We start from the raw sequence: 17,063 nt of genomic DNA on the forward strand, positions 1-17,063 counted from the left end.
GAGAGTATTGAGCTGAATGAAATGAGTCAGATAGAGAAAGACAAATATTGCATGATTTCGTGTACATGTGGAATCTAAAGAACAAAATCAACAACAACAACAATAACACCAACAATGAAGGCGGAAACAAACTCATAGATACAGAGAATATTTAAAGGATACTAGATGGGAAGGGCCTTAGGGAGATGGCAAAAAAAAAAAAAGGCAGAAGGATTAAGAGGAACAAATGGATAGTTGCAGAATAGACATAGAGATGTAGAGTGTAGCATGGTAAAGATGGTTAATAATGTTGCAATAAATTTGTAAGGGGGAAATCGGGTACTAGATTTAGTGGGGTGATAGCTTTGCAAGTCATGTGGATCTATGATCACTATGCTATACAACTTAAACTGGCATATTATTTTATATCAACTATAATTGAGAGAAAAGTCATTGAATTGTACAATGTAAATACAAGCAACTAATTGTCTATTATATTTTGATAAAGATGTAAAATATGTGAAAAATGTAAAAAATGTAAAATATTTAAAAAATAGTAATAACAGCTAATTATAAATTGTTTAAGCATCTACATAAAGAAATTAAAAATATAATATGATATTGTTATTTATAATAAGGAGTATATATTTGGTCTTCATTTCTGTTTCTGGTACAGAACTTTTAAAACCCTTGGAATTTCCTAAACGTTGAGGTCTATCTTATGATAAAGAGGTGACTTTTGGAAAGTCCTAGGAAGTCTCATTCACTGACCTTCAGGGAGGAGAGAGGAACTGGTGGTTAAGTTGACCTCCAATGACCAATGATTTATTTAATTTATCATACCTATGTAATGAAGTGTGTATCAAAAACTGTTTAAAAATGGGATTTGAACAGCTTCCAGGTCAATGAACACCTCAAAACTCAGGAAAATGGCACCCTTGGAGTAGGCATAGTAGCTCAGACCTTTCCTTATACCTTACTTTATGCATCTTTTCTATCTGACTGTTCCTGTGTTATATCTTTTTATAATAAATAGGTGATCTTATTAGCTGCCTTACCAAATTAATTGAACCCCAAGAACAAGACATTAGAACCTCTGATCTATAGCCAATTGGTCAGAAGCACAGGTGATAACCTAAATGGGTGGCCAGAAAATTGCCTATTGGGTGTTTGGGGAAACCCCATCTCCATACATTGAAATTAGGTGATCAGAATCTTTATATAACAAATTAAATGCAAAGAAAGTAGAAGGAAGGAATGATAAAGAAAACAATATGATTGATAGAACCAAAAAGCCAAAAGTTTTTGAAAATGTATAAAATTGATAAACACTGTCGAGATGAGAGAAATAAAGAATGAGAGAGAACAAATTTCCAAGATCTGGTAAAAAGTGTACATAACCCTACAGACATAAACATGATAATAAGAAAATATTATGCACAAGAAAACAATAAATTGAACATTTGAACATTTTGGACAAATTTTTGAAAAACAGAATTTACCAAAGATAACATTAAAAGAAATAGATAATTTGAATACAGGTATATTTGTTTTTAAATTAACTGAAATTTAATCCCCTTCCACATACATAAAAATATACTTCTTAACACATAAGGCTTCACAGGTGAATTTTACTAAATATTTGAGAAAAAAATAAAACCCTTCCTGAGAAGAGAAACAGAGAAAATATTTCTCATATTATTCATATGATGAGGCAATAAGTCCTCAATACGAACACTTGACAATGAAATTATAAAAAATAAATTACAAAATATTATAAACAAAATATTAGTGAACTGAATCCACATATATACATTATGAAGGAGGCAGATAAGTTACAGAAATACAACTTCATCTTACCACTTGATAATCAATAAGTGTGATTTACAAAATTAAGAAAAAAGTTATAAAATATTTTGTTATCTCAAATGCAAAATAAGTACCTAATAAAATTCAACAGCTATCCATAATAACAATAATAATGATTTTAAAAAATTTCACAAATTTGAAAGAAAATGTCCTAAATCTGATATTTTTAAGTAAACACAAAACACTTAATAGCAATTATCACAGCTAATTTTAAGTCCTAAATAATTCTTATCTGCTACAAATAAATAGATGAGAAAGACAGCTGTCAATTCTATTAATCAGTTTATGGAGTTCATAGTGCAATTGGGCAAGAAAATGCAATAAAAGATTGATAAGAAACAGCTGGATTTTTCATGTTTAGAGATGTCATGATAGTATGCACAGAAAAATCCAACAGGATTTATAGAAAAAATATTAAAATTAATAAGTTAATTTAACACGAATACTGGGAGTAAGGTCAATATATTTTTATCATTTTTTTTATTTAAATTAGTTTCAAGTATACAGTACATTGGTTAGACATCTATATAGTTCGTAAAACAATTCCCCCAATTGCTCGTATTTTTTTTTCTTTTTTACTCTTTCTCTTTTTACAGAAGTTTCTTTAACATTTCTTGTAATACTGGCTTGTTAGTGATGAATTCCTTAAGCTTTTCCCTGTCTGGGAAGCTCTTTATCTCACCTTCCATTTTAATTGAAAGCCTTACTGGGTAGAGTATTCATGATTGTAGATTCCTGTTTTTCATAACTTTGACTATTTATTGCCAGACTCTTCTTGCTTGCAAAGTTTCCATTGAAAAATCAGCGGATATTCTTATGGGGGTACCCTTGTAAGTAACTAATTGCCTTTCTCTTGCTGCTTTTAAGATTCTCTCTTTTTCTTCGACTTTTGACATTTTAATTATGATGTGTCTTGGTGTGGGTCTGTTTGAATTCCTCTTGTTTGAAACCTTTTGTGCTTCCTGAACTTGCATGTCTAATTCCTTTGCCAAGTTAGGGAAGTTTTCTGTAATTATTTCTTCAAATAGATTCTCAATCCCTTGCTCTCTCTCTTCTCCTTTGGGTAACCCTATGATCTAGATAGTTTTATGTTTCATGTTGTCTCAGAGGTCTCTTACACTATCCTCATATTTTTTTAAGTCTTTTTTTCTTTTTCTTTGATTGGGTGTATTCTGCTACCTTGTCTTCCAGTTCACTGATTCAATTTTATGCTTCATCCAATTTACTGTTGAATCCTTCTAGTGTATTCTTCATTTCAGTTATTGTATTCCTTATTTCTGTCTGGTTCTTTTATATATCCTTTTTAGTTTCTATATCCTTTTTAGTGCTTACTAGCTCTCTGTTGAGGTCTTAATTGTGCTCATCCATTCTCCCCATAAGTTCATTGAGCATCTTTATAACCGCTATTTTGAACTCTGTTTTTGGTAGGTACTTGCCTCCATTTCATTTAGCTTATTTTCTGAAGTTTTCTCCTGTTGTTTCATTTGTAGCATGTTTCTTTGTTTTCTCATTTTATTAGTCTTTCTGTGTTCATTTTTATGTGTCAGGAATATTTGCTTTGTCTCTCAGCCTCCTCAAGATGGCCTAATGTGGAAGGTGTCCTGTGTGGCCCAGTGATGCACTCTCCCTGATCTTTTATGCCAGGGACTCTGGATGTGATCTTTGCATGGGTTGTGTGCAATCTTCTGTTGTCACCAAGCCTTTATTGTTGTTAGGTGATCAATGAATGGGATTAATGCTCAGGCTGACTAATTATGGAAACTAGCTCCACACACAGGTTAAGAGTTGCTGTGTGGGGGCTGACCCCACTAAGTGTGATTTGCCCTAGCAGGCTTGTGTATGTGTTGCAACCACCCTTTGTATGTAACTAATGGGACTAGTCAGAAATTATTTCATTGTGGTCTAGTGTCAGCCTCCAGATGCATTGGTTTTGAGGCCCCTTGGAAGGTGCTCCCCAGTAGGCCAAATTAGCCACTGATTTTGATTACTCAGGGCTACCAGATGAGAACTACAAAGTGATATGCAGATGGTTGTCACCTATGCTGGATCTATAAGTAAATGGAAGAGACAACACTGTAGGCAGTGGCTGGTCATCCCTTGTCCCTGACCTATTACAGTTTAGCAGAGGGACCAGTGCATTCAAACCCTGACACTGCCTTTCAGTTGCCTGTAAGTCTCTGAAACTGGATGAGCCTCTGGGTGATAGCGTGTTGGGTGGCACAGGGTCCTTGAAAGTCTCCTGGGCCTATTGAGTAAATTTCTCCCTGTCACTGAAGTGTCAGTTTACATGCCAATGCTGTCTCTGTTGTTCCCTGTGTAAGTTTCCACTCATAGCAAGGTCAGATGCTGCCTACCTTGGGCCTAAATGTGTTACTCCAGAGCAGGAGCAGCTGCCTATCAATGTGCAGCAGGCATTTTGTGTATTAGATGGGGTAGGAGCTCAAGGAATCAAGGGCTGTCAGGCCAATACAGACCCCTGCAATCCCCTCAAGAGATATTGCATCTCGTACGCCTGCTTTACTCAAAATGCACTCTCTGCACTAGCCAAGGTGTGTAGCCTGCACTGACTGTACAACTCCAGAGTCAGGTAGGGCACAAGAGGCTGCTTGTCAATGGGCTGCAGGCACTTCATGGCTTGGGAAAAGTGGAATCTCAGGAAGACAAGATTCATCTGGCCAATACCGCCTCAATTTTTCTGCAACTTCTGTGCCTGGGCATTACCACTGTAGACACAGATCACAGTGAGACCAGCTGCCATCTGGGGTGGTCTCACAGACCCCTGAGCTCCCTGGACACAATATTGCAAAGATCTGCCTGCCATTGATTTCTGTGCAGTGCCCACCCTGTGCTAGCCAAAGTTTGTTGCCCATGTGGATTGGGAGATCAGGGGAGGGAAAAATTAGGTCTGTAGCAGTTCACTGTCAATGCGCTACCTGGGGAAGTTTGTGGATAGAGTGGGATGGGCTCTCAGAGAGACAGTGGCAGACAGATGAATACAGCCTCAGTGTTGCTACAATTTTGGTAACTGTTCCCAAGTTCCCCGCAGGAGTCCCAGAATAGAAAAGCAACTCACAGGGTTGGCCATCCTCTAAGAATGTTTGGCTCTGAATCAGAACAAGGCTTGACAGCCACCCAGCAAAAAATTTCCCGGGCAATCTGCAGGTTGGGTGGGGTGGGACGATACCCTCTGACCAAGGCTTCCTAATGGCTCTGTGGGAGGTGTCTGCACAGTCAAGTGATTCAGTCTATAAATTGCCCTGTAGAGGAGCTAGACTAAGGCACAATGGTGGCTGCCTTTCCAGCCCTCATTCTGGTTCCAGGTAATGCAGACTTTCTCAGAATTAATCCCACACAAGCCTTTGACCCACTGCCAGTATCTTGGGTGAGTGTCCACAGGTCAGAAAGCCTGTTGCGTGGGTCCTTCAAAGGTGTGTCTAGGAATTCAGTCTCCTTCCATCTCACCCAGACAGCCAGAATCCACTTTGGTTTCTACAGTCAGAGTTATTGGAATCTCCTCTTCCCGGGGCTGGGTCCCTGGCTTGGGAGCCCCCAGATGAGACCAAGATCCTCCTCTCCTTCAGGAGATCCTCCGCAGCCTCTCTCTCCCTCCCGGCAATCCTCCAACAACTGCAGGTGTGGGTCCAGCCCTATTAGTGACTTTGCCCCTCCTACCGGCTTCGATTGGCTCCTTTATATTATGAGACTTAGGTGTTAACATCAGCTGGACTTCAAGTGATTTTCCATGTTGATTATTTTATAATTTGGTTGTAATTTCAATGCAGACCTATGAGGAGATGAACCCTGCTTTTACTTAGTCCGCCATCTTCCACCAACTCCTGTTCTATCATACTTTTATATATTAGCAAAAGTCACATACACATGCACACACTTTCACAACAACAGAAAAACATTGAAAAGCCATTATATTTTGAGGCAGATGATATAATTCTGAAAGTCATTTATTGGTTAAATTAAGGATTTCCAAAGTGAGTACATTTAGAGAAAAATTATAAGCCCATAATACCACGTTTCAGATTCTGTCAAGATGGAGTAGAAGATAAAGGCTGTGCTCATCTCCTCTCACAATCACATCAAAATTACAACAACACAACAGAACAGCCATCACTGTGTGTCGCCTCAGGTCTGGCTGAATAAAAACCCTACAGCTAGGGACATATGTGAGGTCACCTCGAGACTAATAGGTGGGGTGGAGACATGAAATTGCCTGATCCCACAACTGTGTGTGATGGTCAAGAATCAGGAGGTCTATCTTGGCTGCAGAGCCTCTTCTCCACCTAGATGAGTGAGCAGTCCCAGCTCCATGCTGGGCTTTCTAGCGTAGGGCTCCAGTGCTGGAAAGAGAGGTCTCCACAACCTCTAGCTATGAAAACCAGTGGAGATTCTGGCTGAGTGAGATGGAGAGCTGAGGGAATCACAGAAATTCCTCTTAAAGGGCCCTTACTCTGCCTTACTCAGTGATGAACTCATTTGTTCTGAGCTCCAGCACTGGGATAGCTGTATAAAGAGTGCCAGGGACATACAAGGAAGAACCAGGTTGTCAGGCTTCAGGACTAGGGCTGGAGGAGTGGCTTTCTCCTGGACAGAAGTGCTGGCAGTATCTATTGTTCCTTTGTTGAGCTCTGCCCTCTCACAGCATGCAAATGCAGGAGGCCATCATATCTGAGTACTTAGCAACCTGGATAACACAGGTCACTCCACCCAGAATATTCTCTGAGACTGTCTCTCCCAACTTGTGGGCCCAACCAAACTGCCTCTAGTGGTTTATTCCACACAAATGGCCTGTCTTGACTCATGCTGAGGACTTTTCTAAAATCTCTCAAGGGCTCACACAGCCCCAAAAAGCCACATCTGGCCTCAGCATGCCCCATACCTCTTGCTGAGCAGCCCCAAGTCTGGCATTAGAGGCAGCCGGCTTCAGTTACTAGCGTGGCCTCTCAAGGCACCTATAAGACCAGTATGGCTGACAGCCATCTGTAGATTGCTTGGTGACTCTTACCAGGTGGCCCGGGAGGTGCACAGGCTGTTGCTCAACCTGGCCTGCAGCTGGAACCCTCCCAGAAGGTCCTTGACCTGGCACACCCGATGGTCAGCTTTGACCAATGCCAGAGCCAGAGCACCACCCAGGGCAGCATCAGAGGTATATACACCCAAAGGGCAGACTGGACAGGCACCAAAACCCTGCTAAAGTGAATCCTTCTCCATAGGGTCAGCCTCTCACTAGTTAATCCTTACAACTGATCAGCCCAAGGGTCAATCTGTCTCATTGATGTGCAACCAACAACCAAGGCTCAACTACAACAGGAGGGCAAACACAACCACACAAGGGAAACACTTTGAGCACCTTGTTCAGATAACCAAGAAGACTGTCCCACTGGGCCCCACAGAACACCTACTATATAAAACCACTCTACTAAGACTGGGGAACTTAGGAGCACTAATACATAGAAGCAAATGCAGGGAGGCAGCTCAAATGGGAAGACAAAGAAATATGTCCCAAATGAAAGGACAGAACAAAGTTCCAGGAAAAGAGCTAAACAAAATGGAGACAAACAATCTACGAGATGCAGAGTTCAAAACATTTGTGATAAGGATACTCAATGAACTTAGAGAAAGAGTAAATGAATTCAGCGAGATCTTTAACAAGGAGAGAGAAAACATAAAAATGGAGATGACAAACATACAAGGGAATTAGTCAGAAATGAAGAATATAATATCTGAGATGAAGAGTATGTTAGAATCAACAGATTGGATGAAACAGGATCGAATCAGTGATTTCAAGGATGGGGTAGCAAAGGACATCCAATCAGAATAGTAATAAGAAAAGAGAATCCAAAAAAAAAATGAAAATAGTTTAAGGGACCTCTGGGGCGACATCAATCATATCAACATTTGCATCATAGGGGTACCAGAAGAAGAGAGAGAGCAAGAGATTTAAAACCTATTTGAAGAAAGAATAACGAAAAAATCCCTAATCTAGTGAGTGAAATAGACAGACAGTCCCAAGAAGTGCAGAATCCCAAACAAGATAACCCCAAAGAGGTCCACTCCAAGACACATCATAATTAAAATGCCAAAGGTTAAATACAAGAGAGAATTTTAAGCAATTAGTTATCTACAAGGAAGGTCCCGTAAGGTTATCAGCTGATTACTCAACAGAACTTTGCAGACCAGAAGGGCTTGGCACAAAATATTCAAGGTGATAAAAACCCAGGACCTAGAACCAAGATATCATTTAGAATTGAAGGACAGATAAAGAGCTTCCCAGACAAGAAAAAGCTAAAGGAATTCATTACCACCAACCCAGTATTTCAGGAAATGTTAGGGGATTTTCTTTAAAAAGAAGAAAAAGGTATAAAAATATGAATGAAGAATGGTAAAAACTACATGTCTATCAATAAGTACTTCAAATGGAAAAGTATTGAATGCTCCAATCAAAAGATAGTGTGGCTGAATGTTTCAGAAAATAAGATCTTTATATATGTTGCCTACAAGGGACTCACTTCAGATCAAAGGACACACACAAACTGAAAGTAAAGGGATGGAAAAGATATTTCATAATGGACCTAGAGAGTATTGTGCTGAGTGGAGTAAGTCAGATAGAGAAAGGCAAATGCCATATGATTTCATGTACATGTGTAATCTAAAGAACAAAATAAATAAAACAGAAACAAGCACATAGCTACAGAGAACATTTTGAGTGTTATCAGATGGGAGGGTTTGGGGGGAGTCAGTGAAAAGAGGGTAAGGGATTAAGAAGTTCAAATTGGTAGTTACAAAATAGTCATGGGTATGTAAGGTATAGCATAAGTAAAATAGCCAATAATATTGTAATAATTATGTATGGTATCTGATGGGTACTGGATTTATTGGGGTGGTCACTTCATGAGTTTTAAAGATGTATAATCACTATGTCATACACCTAAACTAATATAATATTGCATACTAACTATAATTTCAAAATAAAAGATATTATTTAAAAAGAAGAAAGAAACCACATTTGCAGGATGATAAAATGGGGAGAAAGGGGAATAACAAGAGCAAAGAAAACAGAAAAAGCTGTTAAGAAGCTGTTGCAAGACTTCAGACATCATAGTAATATCAGAAGTTTTGAGCAACTTGAAATTCCAAATCAATTGGTTTAAAAGGAAAAGCTACTTGAGTTCATATAATTAAAATATGCAAAAATAGGTCAGTCTCTAGGATGAATTTGATTTGATCTTTGGCTCTCATTTAATCATTTTGTTTCTTTTGTCAGCTTTATTCCTGAGCCAGCTTTACTTATGGAACAAAATTCAATAACCATTTTGAGCTTTGAAGGTAGCATATCATCCAGACAAAGAAAGAGCCCCTCCTTTTTCAACCACTAGATATAAACTTTAGGCTTAATTGGATTGGACCAAATTAGATCACTTACACACAATTAACTGAGTATTCTACAAAGCCTGGGGTTGGAGTTAAAATTCTGCTCCTTATCTTAGACCTTGGTTTTCATCTGGGGTCAAATTTGAACTCTAGGGGGCATTTGGTAATATCTGAAGATATATTTGATTGTTAAATCTGGAAAGGAACTACTGGTACCAAGTGAGTAGAGGCCAAAAATGCTGCTAAAAATCCTACAGTGCACAAGAGAACTCTCCATGACAATGAATTCTTTGGCCCAAAGGTCAATGGTGTAAAGGTTGAGAAATCTTTAGATAATGGGTTCTCAAACTTAAATGAATATATTAGAATAACCTAAAAGCTTGTTAAAACACAAATTTCTGGTCTCCATTTTTGGGTTTTCTGATTTAATAGGTCTAGAGAGTGTCCTGAAATTTTATTTTTCTAACAAACCTACCTGTACTACCGCTGCTGGTGCTTCATAGTCCATACTCTGAGAAACAAACTAATCAGCACCCTAGATTATGGCTGAGTGTGTAGTCAAGCATACAACAACATGCCAGCTCTATAAGATGAGGTGGAGTTTAATGCATCCTGGTGAAGTAACTCAATGTACTAATGGAGAGGGGATAAAACTATATTTTCAGCCATTTCCTAGCCTTCACAAACCTAAAGCTCATATTATCCTAAAATTTCCAAGTGGAGAAACTGCTTCCAGTACCCCCAAGCTTTTCCAAAAGGTCTGCTTGCTCTGACCTCCCTTCTTAAGTCCTACAAAAAATGTACTCAAATTCTTTCCATCTCCCTCCTGCTGCTATTTTAATCAGATGAGATTAATTTTTTTAATGTTTCTAAAAAACTATGGAATAAGCAAAAATAAGTAAATAAAAGTAAATGTAAAACAAAGATATATCTGAACTGATATACCACAGATCTCAATGTCCTTGAGGGCAAGAAAAGCTCTTTTGATTTTTTTGCTTGAATATTTAACAACCCCCCTGCACCATTATCCCACACCCATCCTGCCTCTCTCACTCATTCTCACAGAAAAATAAGGAGCAGGATCCTATCCTGATGAGTCTTTATAGGTAAACTATAGTTCTAGTATGGGCACAAGTGGTTTTCTTCAGAGGGGTTCAGGACATAAACAAGGAGAGCAAGCTATTTTTTTGCTAAATAAGAAATATTTTAATAAAAGGGAAATCTAGAATATTAACTATAGAAGAAAAAAAGACCATTAACAAGAGGAAGACAATGATTTTGAGAAAAGACCATTAACATAGCAGTTATATTAACTCAGATCATATTTACTGAACAGATACATATTCAAGTTAAAGATCTTGCCAGGGATCCCCCTAGAGCAAGGTTTCTGTCAAAGGACTTGCAAGTAGAAGAGAAATAAAAACATTAATAACTGCAATTTTGAGAGCACAGAGTAAAGGAGATCTTTGTGTAATACCCAAGGGAGGGTTACTTTCACTATAGCATTAGGTAAAGCTTCTCAGAGAAAGAAGCATCACAGATGGGCCATGAGGGTTGTCATCCAGGCAGATAAAGAGAATTATATTAAAAAATGGTCAGCATCTCTGCAAATACAATTATTTCAGCATAATTATAGTAACCTTACTTTGACAAATAATATTTCAGCAGAAGCAGAAAAAAAAACTTTTTAAAATAGTAAGTCAAGGTGCTGTCACCATTGAGTTGTATACAGATGATCTTTGACCTATGATAGGGTTACATAACAATATATCCATTGTAAATTGAAAATATTGAATGTCAAAAATGTATTTAATTCAGCTAGCCTGCTGAATATCACAGCTTAGCCTAGCATACCTTAAATATGCTCAGAACACTTACATTAGCCTGCAGTTAAGCAAAATCATCTAACACAATGAACACATCATAGAGTGTCAGTTGTTGACACCCCTGATCAAGTGGGAGCTGTGGTTCACTGCCACTGCCCAGCATCATATCACTAGCCCAGAAAAAATCATAATTCAAAGTATGATTTCTACTGAATTGTGTATCACTTTTACGCCATTATAAAGTTGTAAAATTGTAAGATGGTTTTACTTTTTTAAAGTTGCAAAAAAGTAAGACCATATGTACTTTATTTTATTTATTCTGAGATACATTCTTCTTCACATTTCACATCTATAAAATCTGAGTGGATTCTAGTATTGATAAAATCTCATAATAAATTCACAGTCCTTAATTATTTTTCTGCTGGTGTATAAATTACGATTTATTTCACAACCTATGAGAACTCTGAGTTGATCAAATATGATGATTATTTGATTAAATATGATGAGATTGACTCCTGGGCCAAAAACTTGAGATTCTGGTCTTCTGAGTACTTATTCCAAATGATTAATGAGAAATGATGAAAGCTCACGGGATATTCTGATATGACCTGTTAAGAACACAAGCAAATTTAGCTCTATGTAAGAGATATTTGTACATCCACTTTAAAGCAGCATTATTTATAATAAGCAAAAAAGGTAGAACCAATACATGTTCATTGACAGGTGAATGAATAAGTAAAATATGTTATATAAATACAATGGAGTATTATTCAGCTTTCCTTAAAAAGGAAAGAAATTCTGACACATGTTACAACATGAATGAACCATAGGGATATTATGCTAAATGAAATAATCCATTCACAAAAAGACAAATATTGATGATTCCACTTATATGAGGTATCCAGAACAGTCAAATTTATATAAGCAGAAAGTAGAATGCTGGTTGTCAGGGTCTGGGTGAGCAAAAATTTAGGAGATGTTGTTTAATGGGTATAAAGTGTAATTAATACTACCAAACTGTACATTTAAAAATGGTTAAGATCGTAAGTTTTATGCCATGTATATTTTACCACAATTAAAGAATAGATTTATATTAAAAAGATGGAAATTGAGGAGAAAGGGGAAAAGGTATTGTAGAAAGAGGCTAAAGTGATGTAAATAGATACAGTGATGTAAAAGAATGAAAAGTAGACAAAAAAGATAAAATTTTAGAAAACTCACCAGCGCCTCAAAAACCATAATGCAAGACATATCAAAAGAATCAAGGAAGGCACTATTATTGCTGAACATATCACTCCGATGGAGGTGGGGCTTCCTGGCAATTGGGGGAAGACATAGTATGTCACTTCAAAACTCATTCTCTAATTCTCCTGAGCTTCCTTTGCCCATCTGGGTGTCAGAACTGTTATTCACCTACTGCTGATGTATGAGTATCTGTAACTCTATCATATTTCCTGACACCATATGTTCATATCCATCCTCTGTCTCTCTCTCTTGCCCTATCTCACACAATCTATAGATTCTTTATTCTTACCTCTTCTATACTTTAGGCATCTCCAATCTCTCTCTCTCTCTCTCTCTCTCTCTCTCTCTCATCTCCCTCTCTCTCTCCATTAAGTCTCATCATTTTTCTAGTCCTTCCCTCAATGCCTGAGGATCATCCTCTCCCATTTACAGCTGGCCCCCAGTTCTTTCTCACCCCAGTAAAGGATAATGTCTTGGCCTCCTAGACTGCTGTGCTTTACTCGGCAATTCAGACCAGCTGCTTCCCCAGCCACAACATCCAGGGTTACTCGGAGATACCATGTCTCATCAGCATTGGGAAGGATGTCACCTTGCTGAGTTCCTGGCTGCTCCCGCTCATCCCTCATCCACATTACCCATGCAGGTTTTGGGTAAAATCCTGAGACATGACACACCAGCAACAGACGGCCAGGCCCAGGACTGGGTCCACTTGAAAGCCAGGCTTCGGGCTTTACTGTAGCAGGGATGAGAAGGGACAGTGCCAGATTATGGCTTTAATCTAGAGCATAGGTACTCAAAAAACCATTGGAAACCAAATCATTTATTGATTAAACCCCTCTCTTCTTATTTACCATCTAATCTTAAATTTAAAGAAGGTGGTGGGAAGTGAAATAGAAAGGTCTTGAAGAGAGAACAGGACTAACCTTGCCTCTGCAGTTCCGCCTTCCCTGCATTGAGAACACCCAAGAGATATCGAGGGCAGGTTTCTAAGAGGAGCTTCTCTACGATATCACAGAAACCTTGGTACTGAACGATGAGCGTGCAGAATCGCTGTGCCCTGCTGCCGCCCTCTGGGGCAGGCACACACGAATTATTCTTCAAGCTCAGGAAATCCAGTCCTCCTAAAGCTCCCCTCAAGAAGCTTACTGTGGCCTCACCAGAATGCAGTTCACAGCCTGCTATGCCTTGGATCTCAAAGGGGTCTGGATAGAAGGAAATCAGAGAAAATGTTATTAAATGCAAACAAGAAAGAAATGAATGGGAGAAAGACCTAGGGTGTTGGATATTTGTGGGGAGAAAAGTCTGAGATGTGAAATGATGAGCCAACAACCAACTCAGTACCATCATATGCCGCATAACAACATTTCAATCAGCAATGAACCACATGTACAATGGTGGTCCATTAGATTATAATGGAGCTGAAAATTTCCTATTGCCTACTGACACTGTAGCCATCATAACATCATAGTACAAAACATTACTTGCATATTTGTGGTGATGCTGGTGTAAACAAATCTACTATGCTACTAATTATATAAAAGTATAGCACATACAAAGTACAGTACATAATACGTGATAATGATAATAAATGACTATGTTACTGGTTTATGTATTTACTATACTTTTTATTATTTTAGAGTATACTCTTCCTACTTATAAAAAAAACACATTTGCTGTAAAACAGTGTGCTGTGTTACACTGGCAGTAATTTCATACATCTCATGTGTCTCTTGATTGCATTATATCCTCTTGTGCTTGATTTAATTCCACATTATTTTATATAGTAACATGCTGTACAGGTTTATAGACTAGGAGCAATAAGCAATGTCATAGAGCCTAGGTGTATAATAGGCTATACAATCTAGGTTTGTGTAAGTGCATGCTATGATGTTTGCACAATGATGAAATCACCTAATAATATGTTTCTAAGAACATATCTCTGTCATTGAGTGGTGCATGACTGTATTCAGAGACTTTCTAGAAAGAAGAGCATAGGGGAGAAGTATGCATGTCAAAAATGCTAGAGAAGGGCTATTGTAATGACATACAAGGGATAAGAAGGGAGAAGAGGCTCAAAGTGTGAGAAGCAGGGTGATGAAGTCAGGAGTACAACATTCCAGGGTGAACAGGAGAATTTCATTGAAAAGAGGGATCAAGCAGGAGATATTTGAGGAGATGGATTGGAAGGGGAGGAAGTCACACTATAGTTTTCTCAAGCACAGTGTAAGAAAAGAGGACTTCTTTCTTAAGGTTTGAGAGAAAAAAAAATTATACACAAACAAACCAGGAGATGGTTACAAAAGGATATCTTTATCAGACAAGAATGCAGGAAGCAGGAAAAATCTGGAATGAAGTCTGACTGGAGACTACTTTAGAGAAGTGTGTGCGTGCAGTTGGGTAAAGTGAGGAGGGGAGAAAGTTCATGGAGAATAGTAGTCTAAACCAAGAGAAAAAAAAAATTCAACGAGAAGCTCCCCAGATCTGAGGACTGCACTCACATTTCATCTGGAATTCACTGACGTGGTCCTGTATTACCCGGATGAATCCAATTAAATAGACTCGAAATAGCTCAACCAGCTCAGTCACCTCCTCATCACTGAAGTTGCCCTTGGACCAGGGCTTCAGAAAAATAGCAGTGCCCGAGTCACTATCCCATCCATGAATCTGCAAATCATCCAACCAGCCTGAGCCTTGATTTTGTGCCCAGGTGCTGTTGGCAAAGGATGATATCTGAATGACATGGAAAGAAGTTGGTCCCTGGAAAGCTGTGGGTAGTAGAAGGATAAAAAAAAGTGAGGAGAAAAGAAGCAGGAGGGAATATTTTTTAAAAAATGAAAACAGAAAAGATCTAGAGCAAAAGAACCCAAAGTCTGAAGAACAAAATAAATCCTGAGACATTTGCCTGTGCAGGGCCTCAGAAGCCATCCCCGACCTACAGAACGAGAGGAGGGCTGGATACAGGAGGACCCAGAACCATAGGGGTAAGTGCAGCATGCTTTTATCCAGACCCCCTACACCCATGCTGGGGGCTGCCAGAGTACTCTTACCATCCTCATTGTCACCACCTGAGATGAGAACTGCTAGCAATAGAAGTGACGGAGGCAGCATTTCACTGGGAGATAGAACTTCTGACTCCTAAGAGCCCACGAATGATCTCTGATTTCAGCAAACCTTTTTCTCAATACTCTTTAGTAACTTCCTCTCTCTTCCAACTGACAAATATGCTCCTCATCCACGTTGCACATTGGAGAAAAATTGTACCTCCCCCAGCCCTGGGCCTCCCTCTCTGCTTCTCATTTCCACTCTAGCCCTTGATTTCCAGACTTTTTTTTTTTTAATCTCCCTGGCTTCCAGTTGTTCTTCCTGACCTCAGCTTTCTTCATACTTACAAACTTGAAAAAGCTCTCATCTGATCCTAAAAAATTATTTCACCTCCCTAATCCTTTATTGCAACATCTGTTAAATATTAAATAATTGTTCTGCTTCTAGCCTACTTTAATCTAGAAAGATTCTTTTGATTGACCCACCCAAATAGACCTTCCTCCCCATGGTTCTCTCTTTTCTGGCACTCTATCATTACCTCTTCTCCACATTTCCAGTGGCTCTTCTTTCTTCCCTCATTGCTCTGTCTTGTCTCCCTAATCCCACATTCTTGATCACGTGAGTGTATGTATTTGTGTATGTGTTGACAATCATTTACAAAGAGCATTTAAAACATCGTCTAGATAGCATACTACATTTTCTGCAATTAAACTCAATTTACATTTCTTAACATGCCAGAGTTACCAGAAGGTGGTGGATTTCTCAATTCTGATGGGAAAAATAAGAGGGACAGGAAAGGGAAGATTGTAGTTAGTCAGTTCACTCACCACATTTTGTTTATCATAAAGCAATAACACATTTGTATACATAATAAAATTCATATTTTGATAAATTTTTACAAGTATAACCAGCATGTAAAACAAAGTATAGAAGTTTTTTATCACTCTTTATAGTTGTCACCCCCAACCCCCAACACACACACACACACACACACACACACACACAAGTGCGCGCGTGCGCGTGCATGCAGGCAACCACTGATTTCTGTCATCATAGTTTAGTTTTGCTTGTTCCAGAACTCCATATAAATAAATTCAAATACTGTGTAAAATATAAAACAAAACAACAACAAAAAATCATCTGGACTATAGTGGTACAGACCCAAATGCCAGAATCAAATGTGATAAATATTGCAGATTATAATCCAAATAAAATTGTCTTATGTCATAGCAAGTTTTGAGAAGGAAAGTTACATTTGCTACTAGTATATGACATTCTTTTCAGTAGCTCTTGACCTTTGAAGGTTTGAGCAACAAATCTTCATGAGACAAGCAAAACTTTGAAAGTTATGTTATGTGTAGCTTCAGAACATGTCAAAATTAACTTTTTGTAGAAAGTTTATAAGCAATAGAACCTCCTTCTCCTTATGTAATATCTCATAGCCTCAATCTACATTTTGGCCTTTCCTATCACCAAATAAACCATTCTGAAGTGAGCAGTGATCTCATTTTTTTTTCACCAAAAGTTCAGAGCTATTTGTCTTATGATGTCATCTATTTTCTTTTAGTATGCCCTTGGCAGGTTTTAACAATATATTTAGCATCCACTGAGTAAAATATTTGGACTCCAATCAATGTTGACTTTAAGTATTAATATCTTGGATTTTCTCCATTCAGGAAAAAAAAATGACAAATTTGCACAGATAATCTATTAGAAATA

The 17,063-nt window shown here is 38.3% G+C and overlaps 2 protein-coding genes across 3 annotated transcripts in view; both read right to left on the reverse strand.

The window, feature by feature from the left end:
- LOC102895404 (T-cell surface glycoprotein CD1e, membrane-associated) overlaps nucleotides 1-9,739 on the reverse strand; it is a 39,706-nt gene extending 29,967 nt beyond the window's left edge. The window contains exon 1 of the mRNA XM_006912916.1: nucleotides 9,707-9,739. Coding sequence (XP_006912978.1) covers nucleotides 9,707-9,739 — 33 coding nt within the window. The remainder of the gene's footprint in view (nucleotides 1-9,706) is intronic.
- A 1,627-nt stretch (nucleotides 9,740-11,366) lies between these two features.
- LOC102894069 (T-cell surface glycoprotein CD1b) lies at nucleotides 11,367-15,532 on the reverse strand. Of its 2 annotated transcripts, none has more exons than XM_006912915.1 (6): nucleotides 15,350-15,532; nucleotides 14,801-15,067; nucleotides 13,226-13,504; nucleotides 12,892-13,035; nucleotides 12,279-12,372; nucleotides 11,367-11,665 (listed from the first exon to the last, which is right to left on the reverse strand). In XM_006912915.1, exons 1-6 carry the CDS (start codon nucleotides 15,408-15,410, stop codon nucleotides 11,644-11,646), a joined length of 867 nt encoding a protein of 288 aa, XP_006912977.1. In that variant the 5' UTR covers nucleotides 15,411-15,532; the 3' UTR covers nucleotides 11,367-11,643. The 2 variants fall into 2 exon arrangements, with proteins under 2 accessions (XP_006912977.1, XP_006912975.1); XM_006912913.2 differs by having other exon boundaries at nucleotides 12,757-13,035; nucleotides 15,350-15,531.
- Nucleotides 15,533-17,063: the final 1,531 nt, after the last annotated feature.

The sequence above is a fragment of the Pteropus alecto genome, unplaced genomic scaffold (assembly GCF_000325575.1).
Source record: "Pteropus alecto unplaced genomic scaffold, ASM32557v1 scaffold355, whole genome shotgun sequence".
NCBI classification, from domain to species: domain Eukaryota; kingdom Metazoa; phylum Chordata; class Mammalia; order Chiroptera; family Pteropodidae; genus Pteropus; species Pteropus alecto.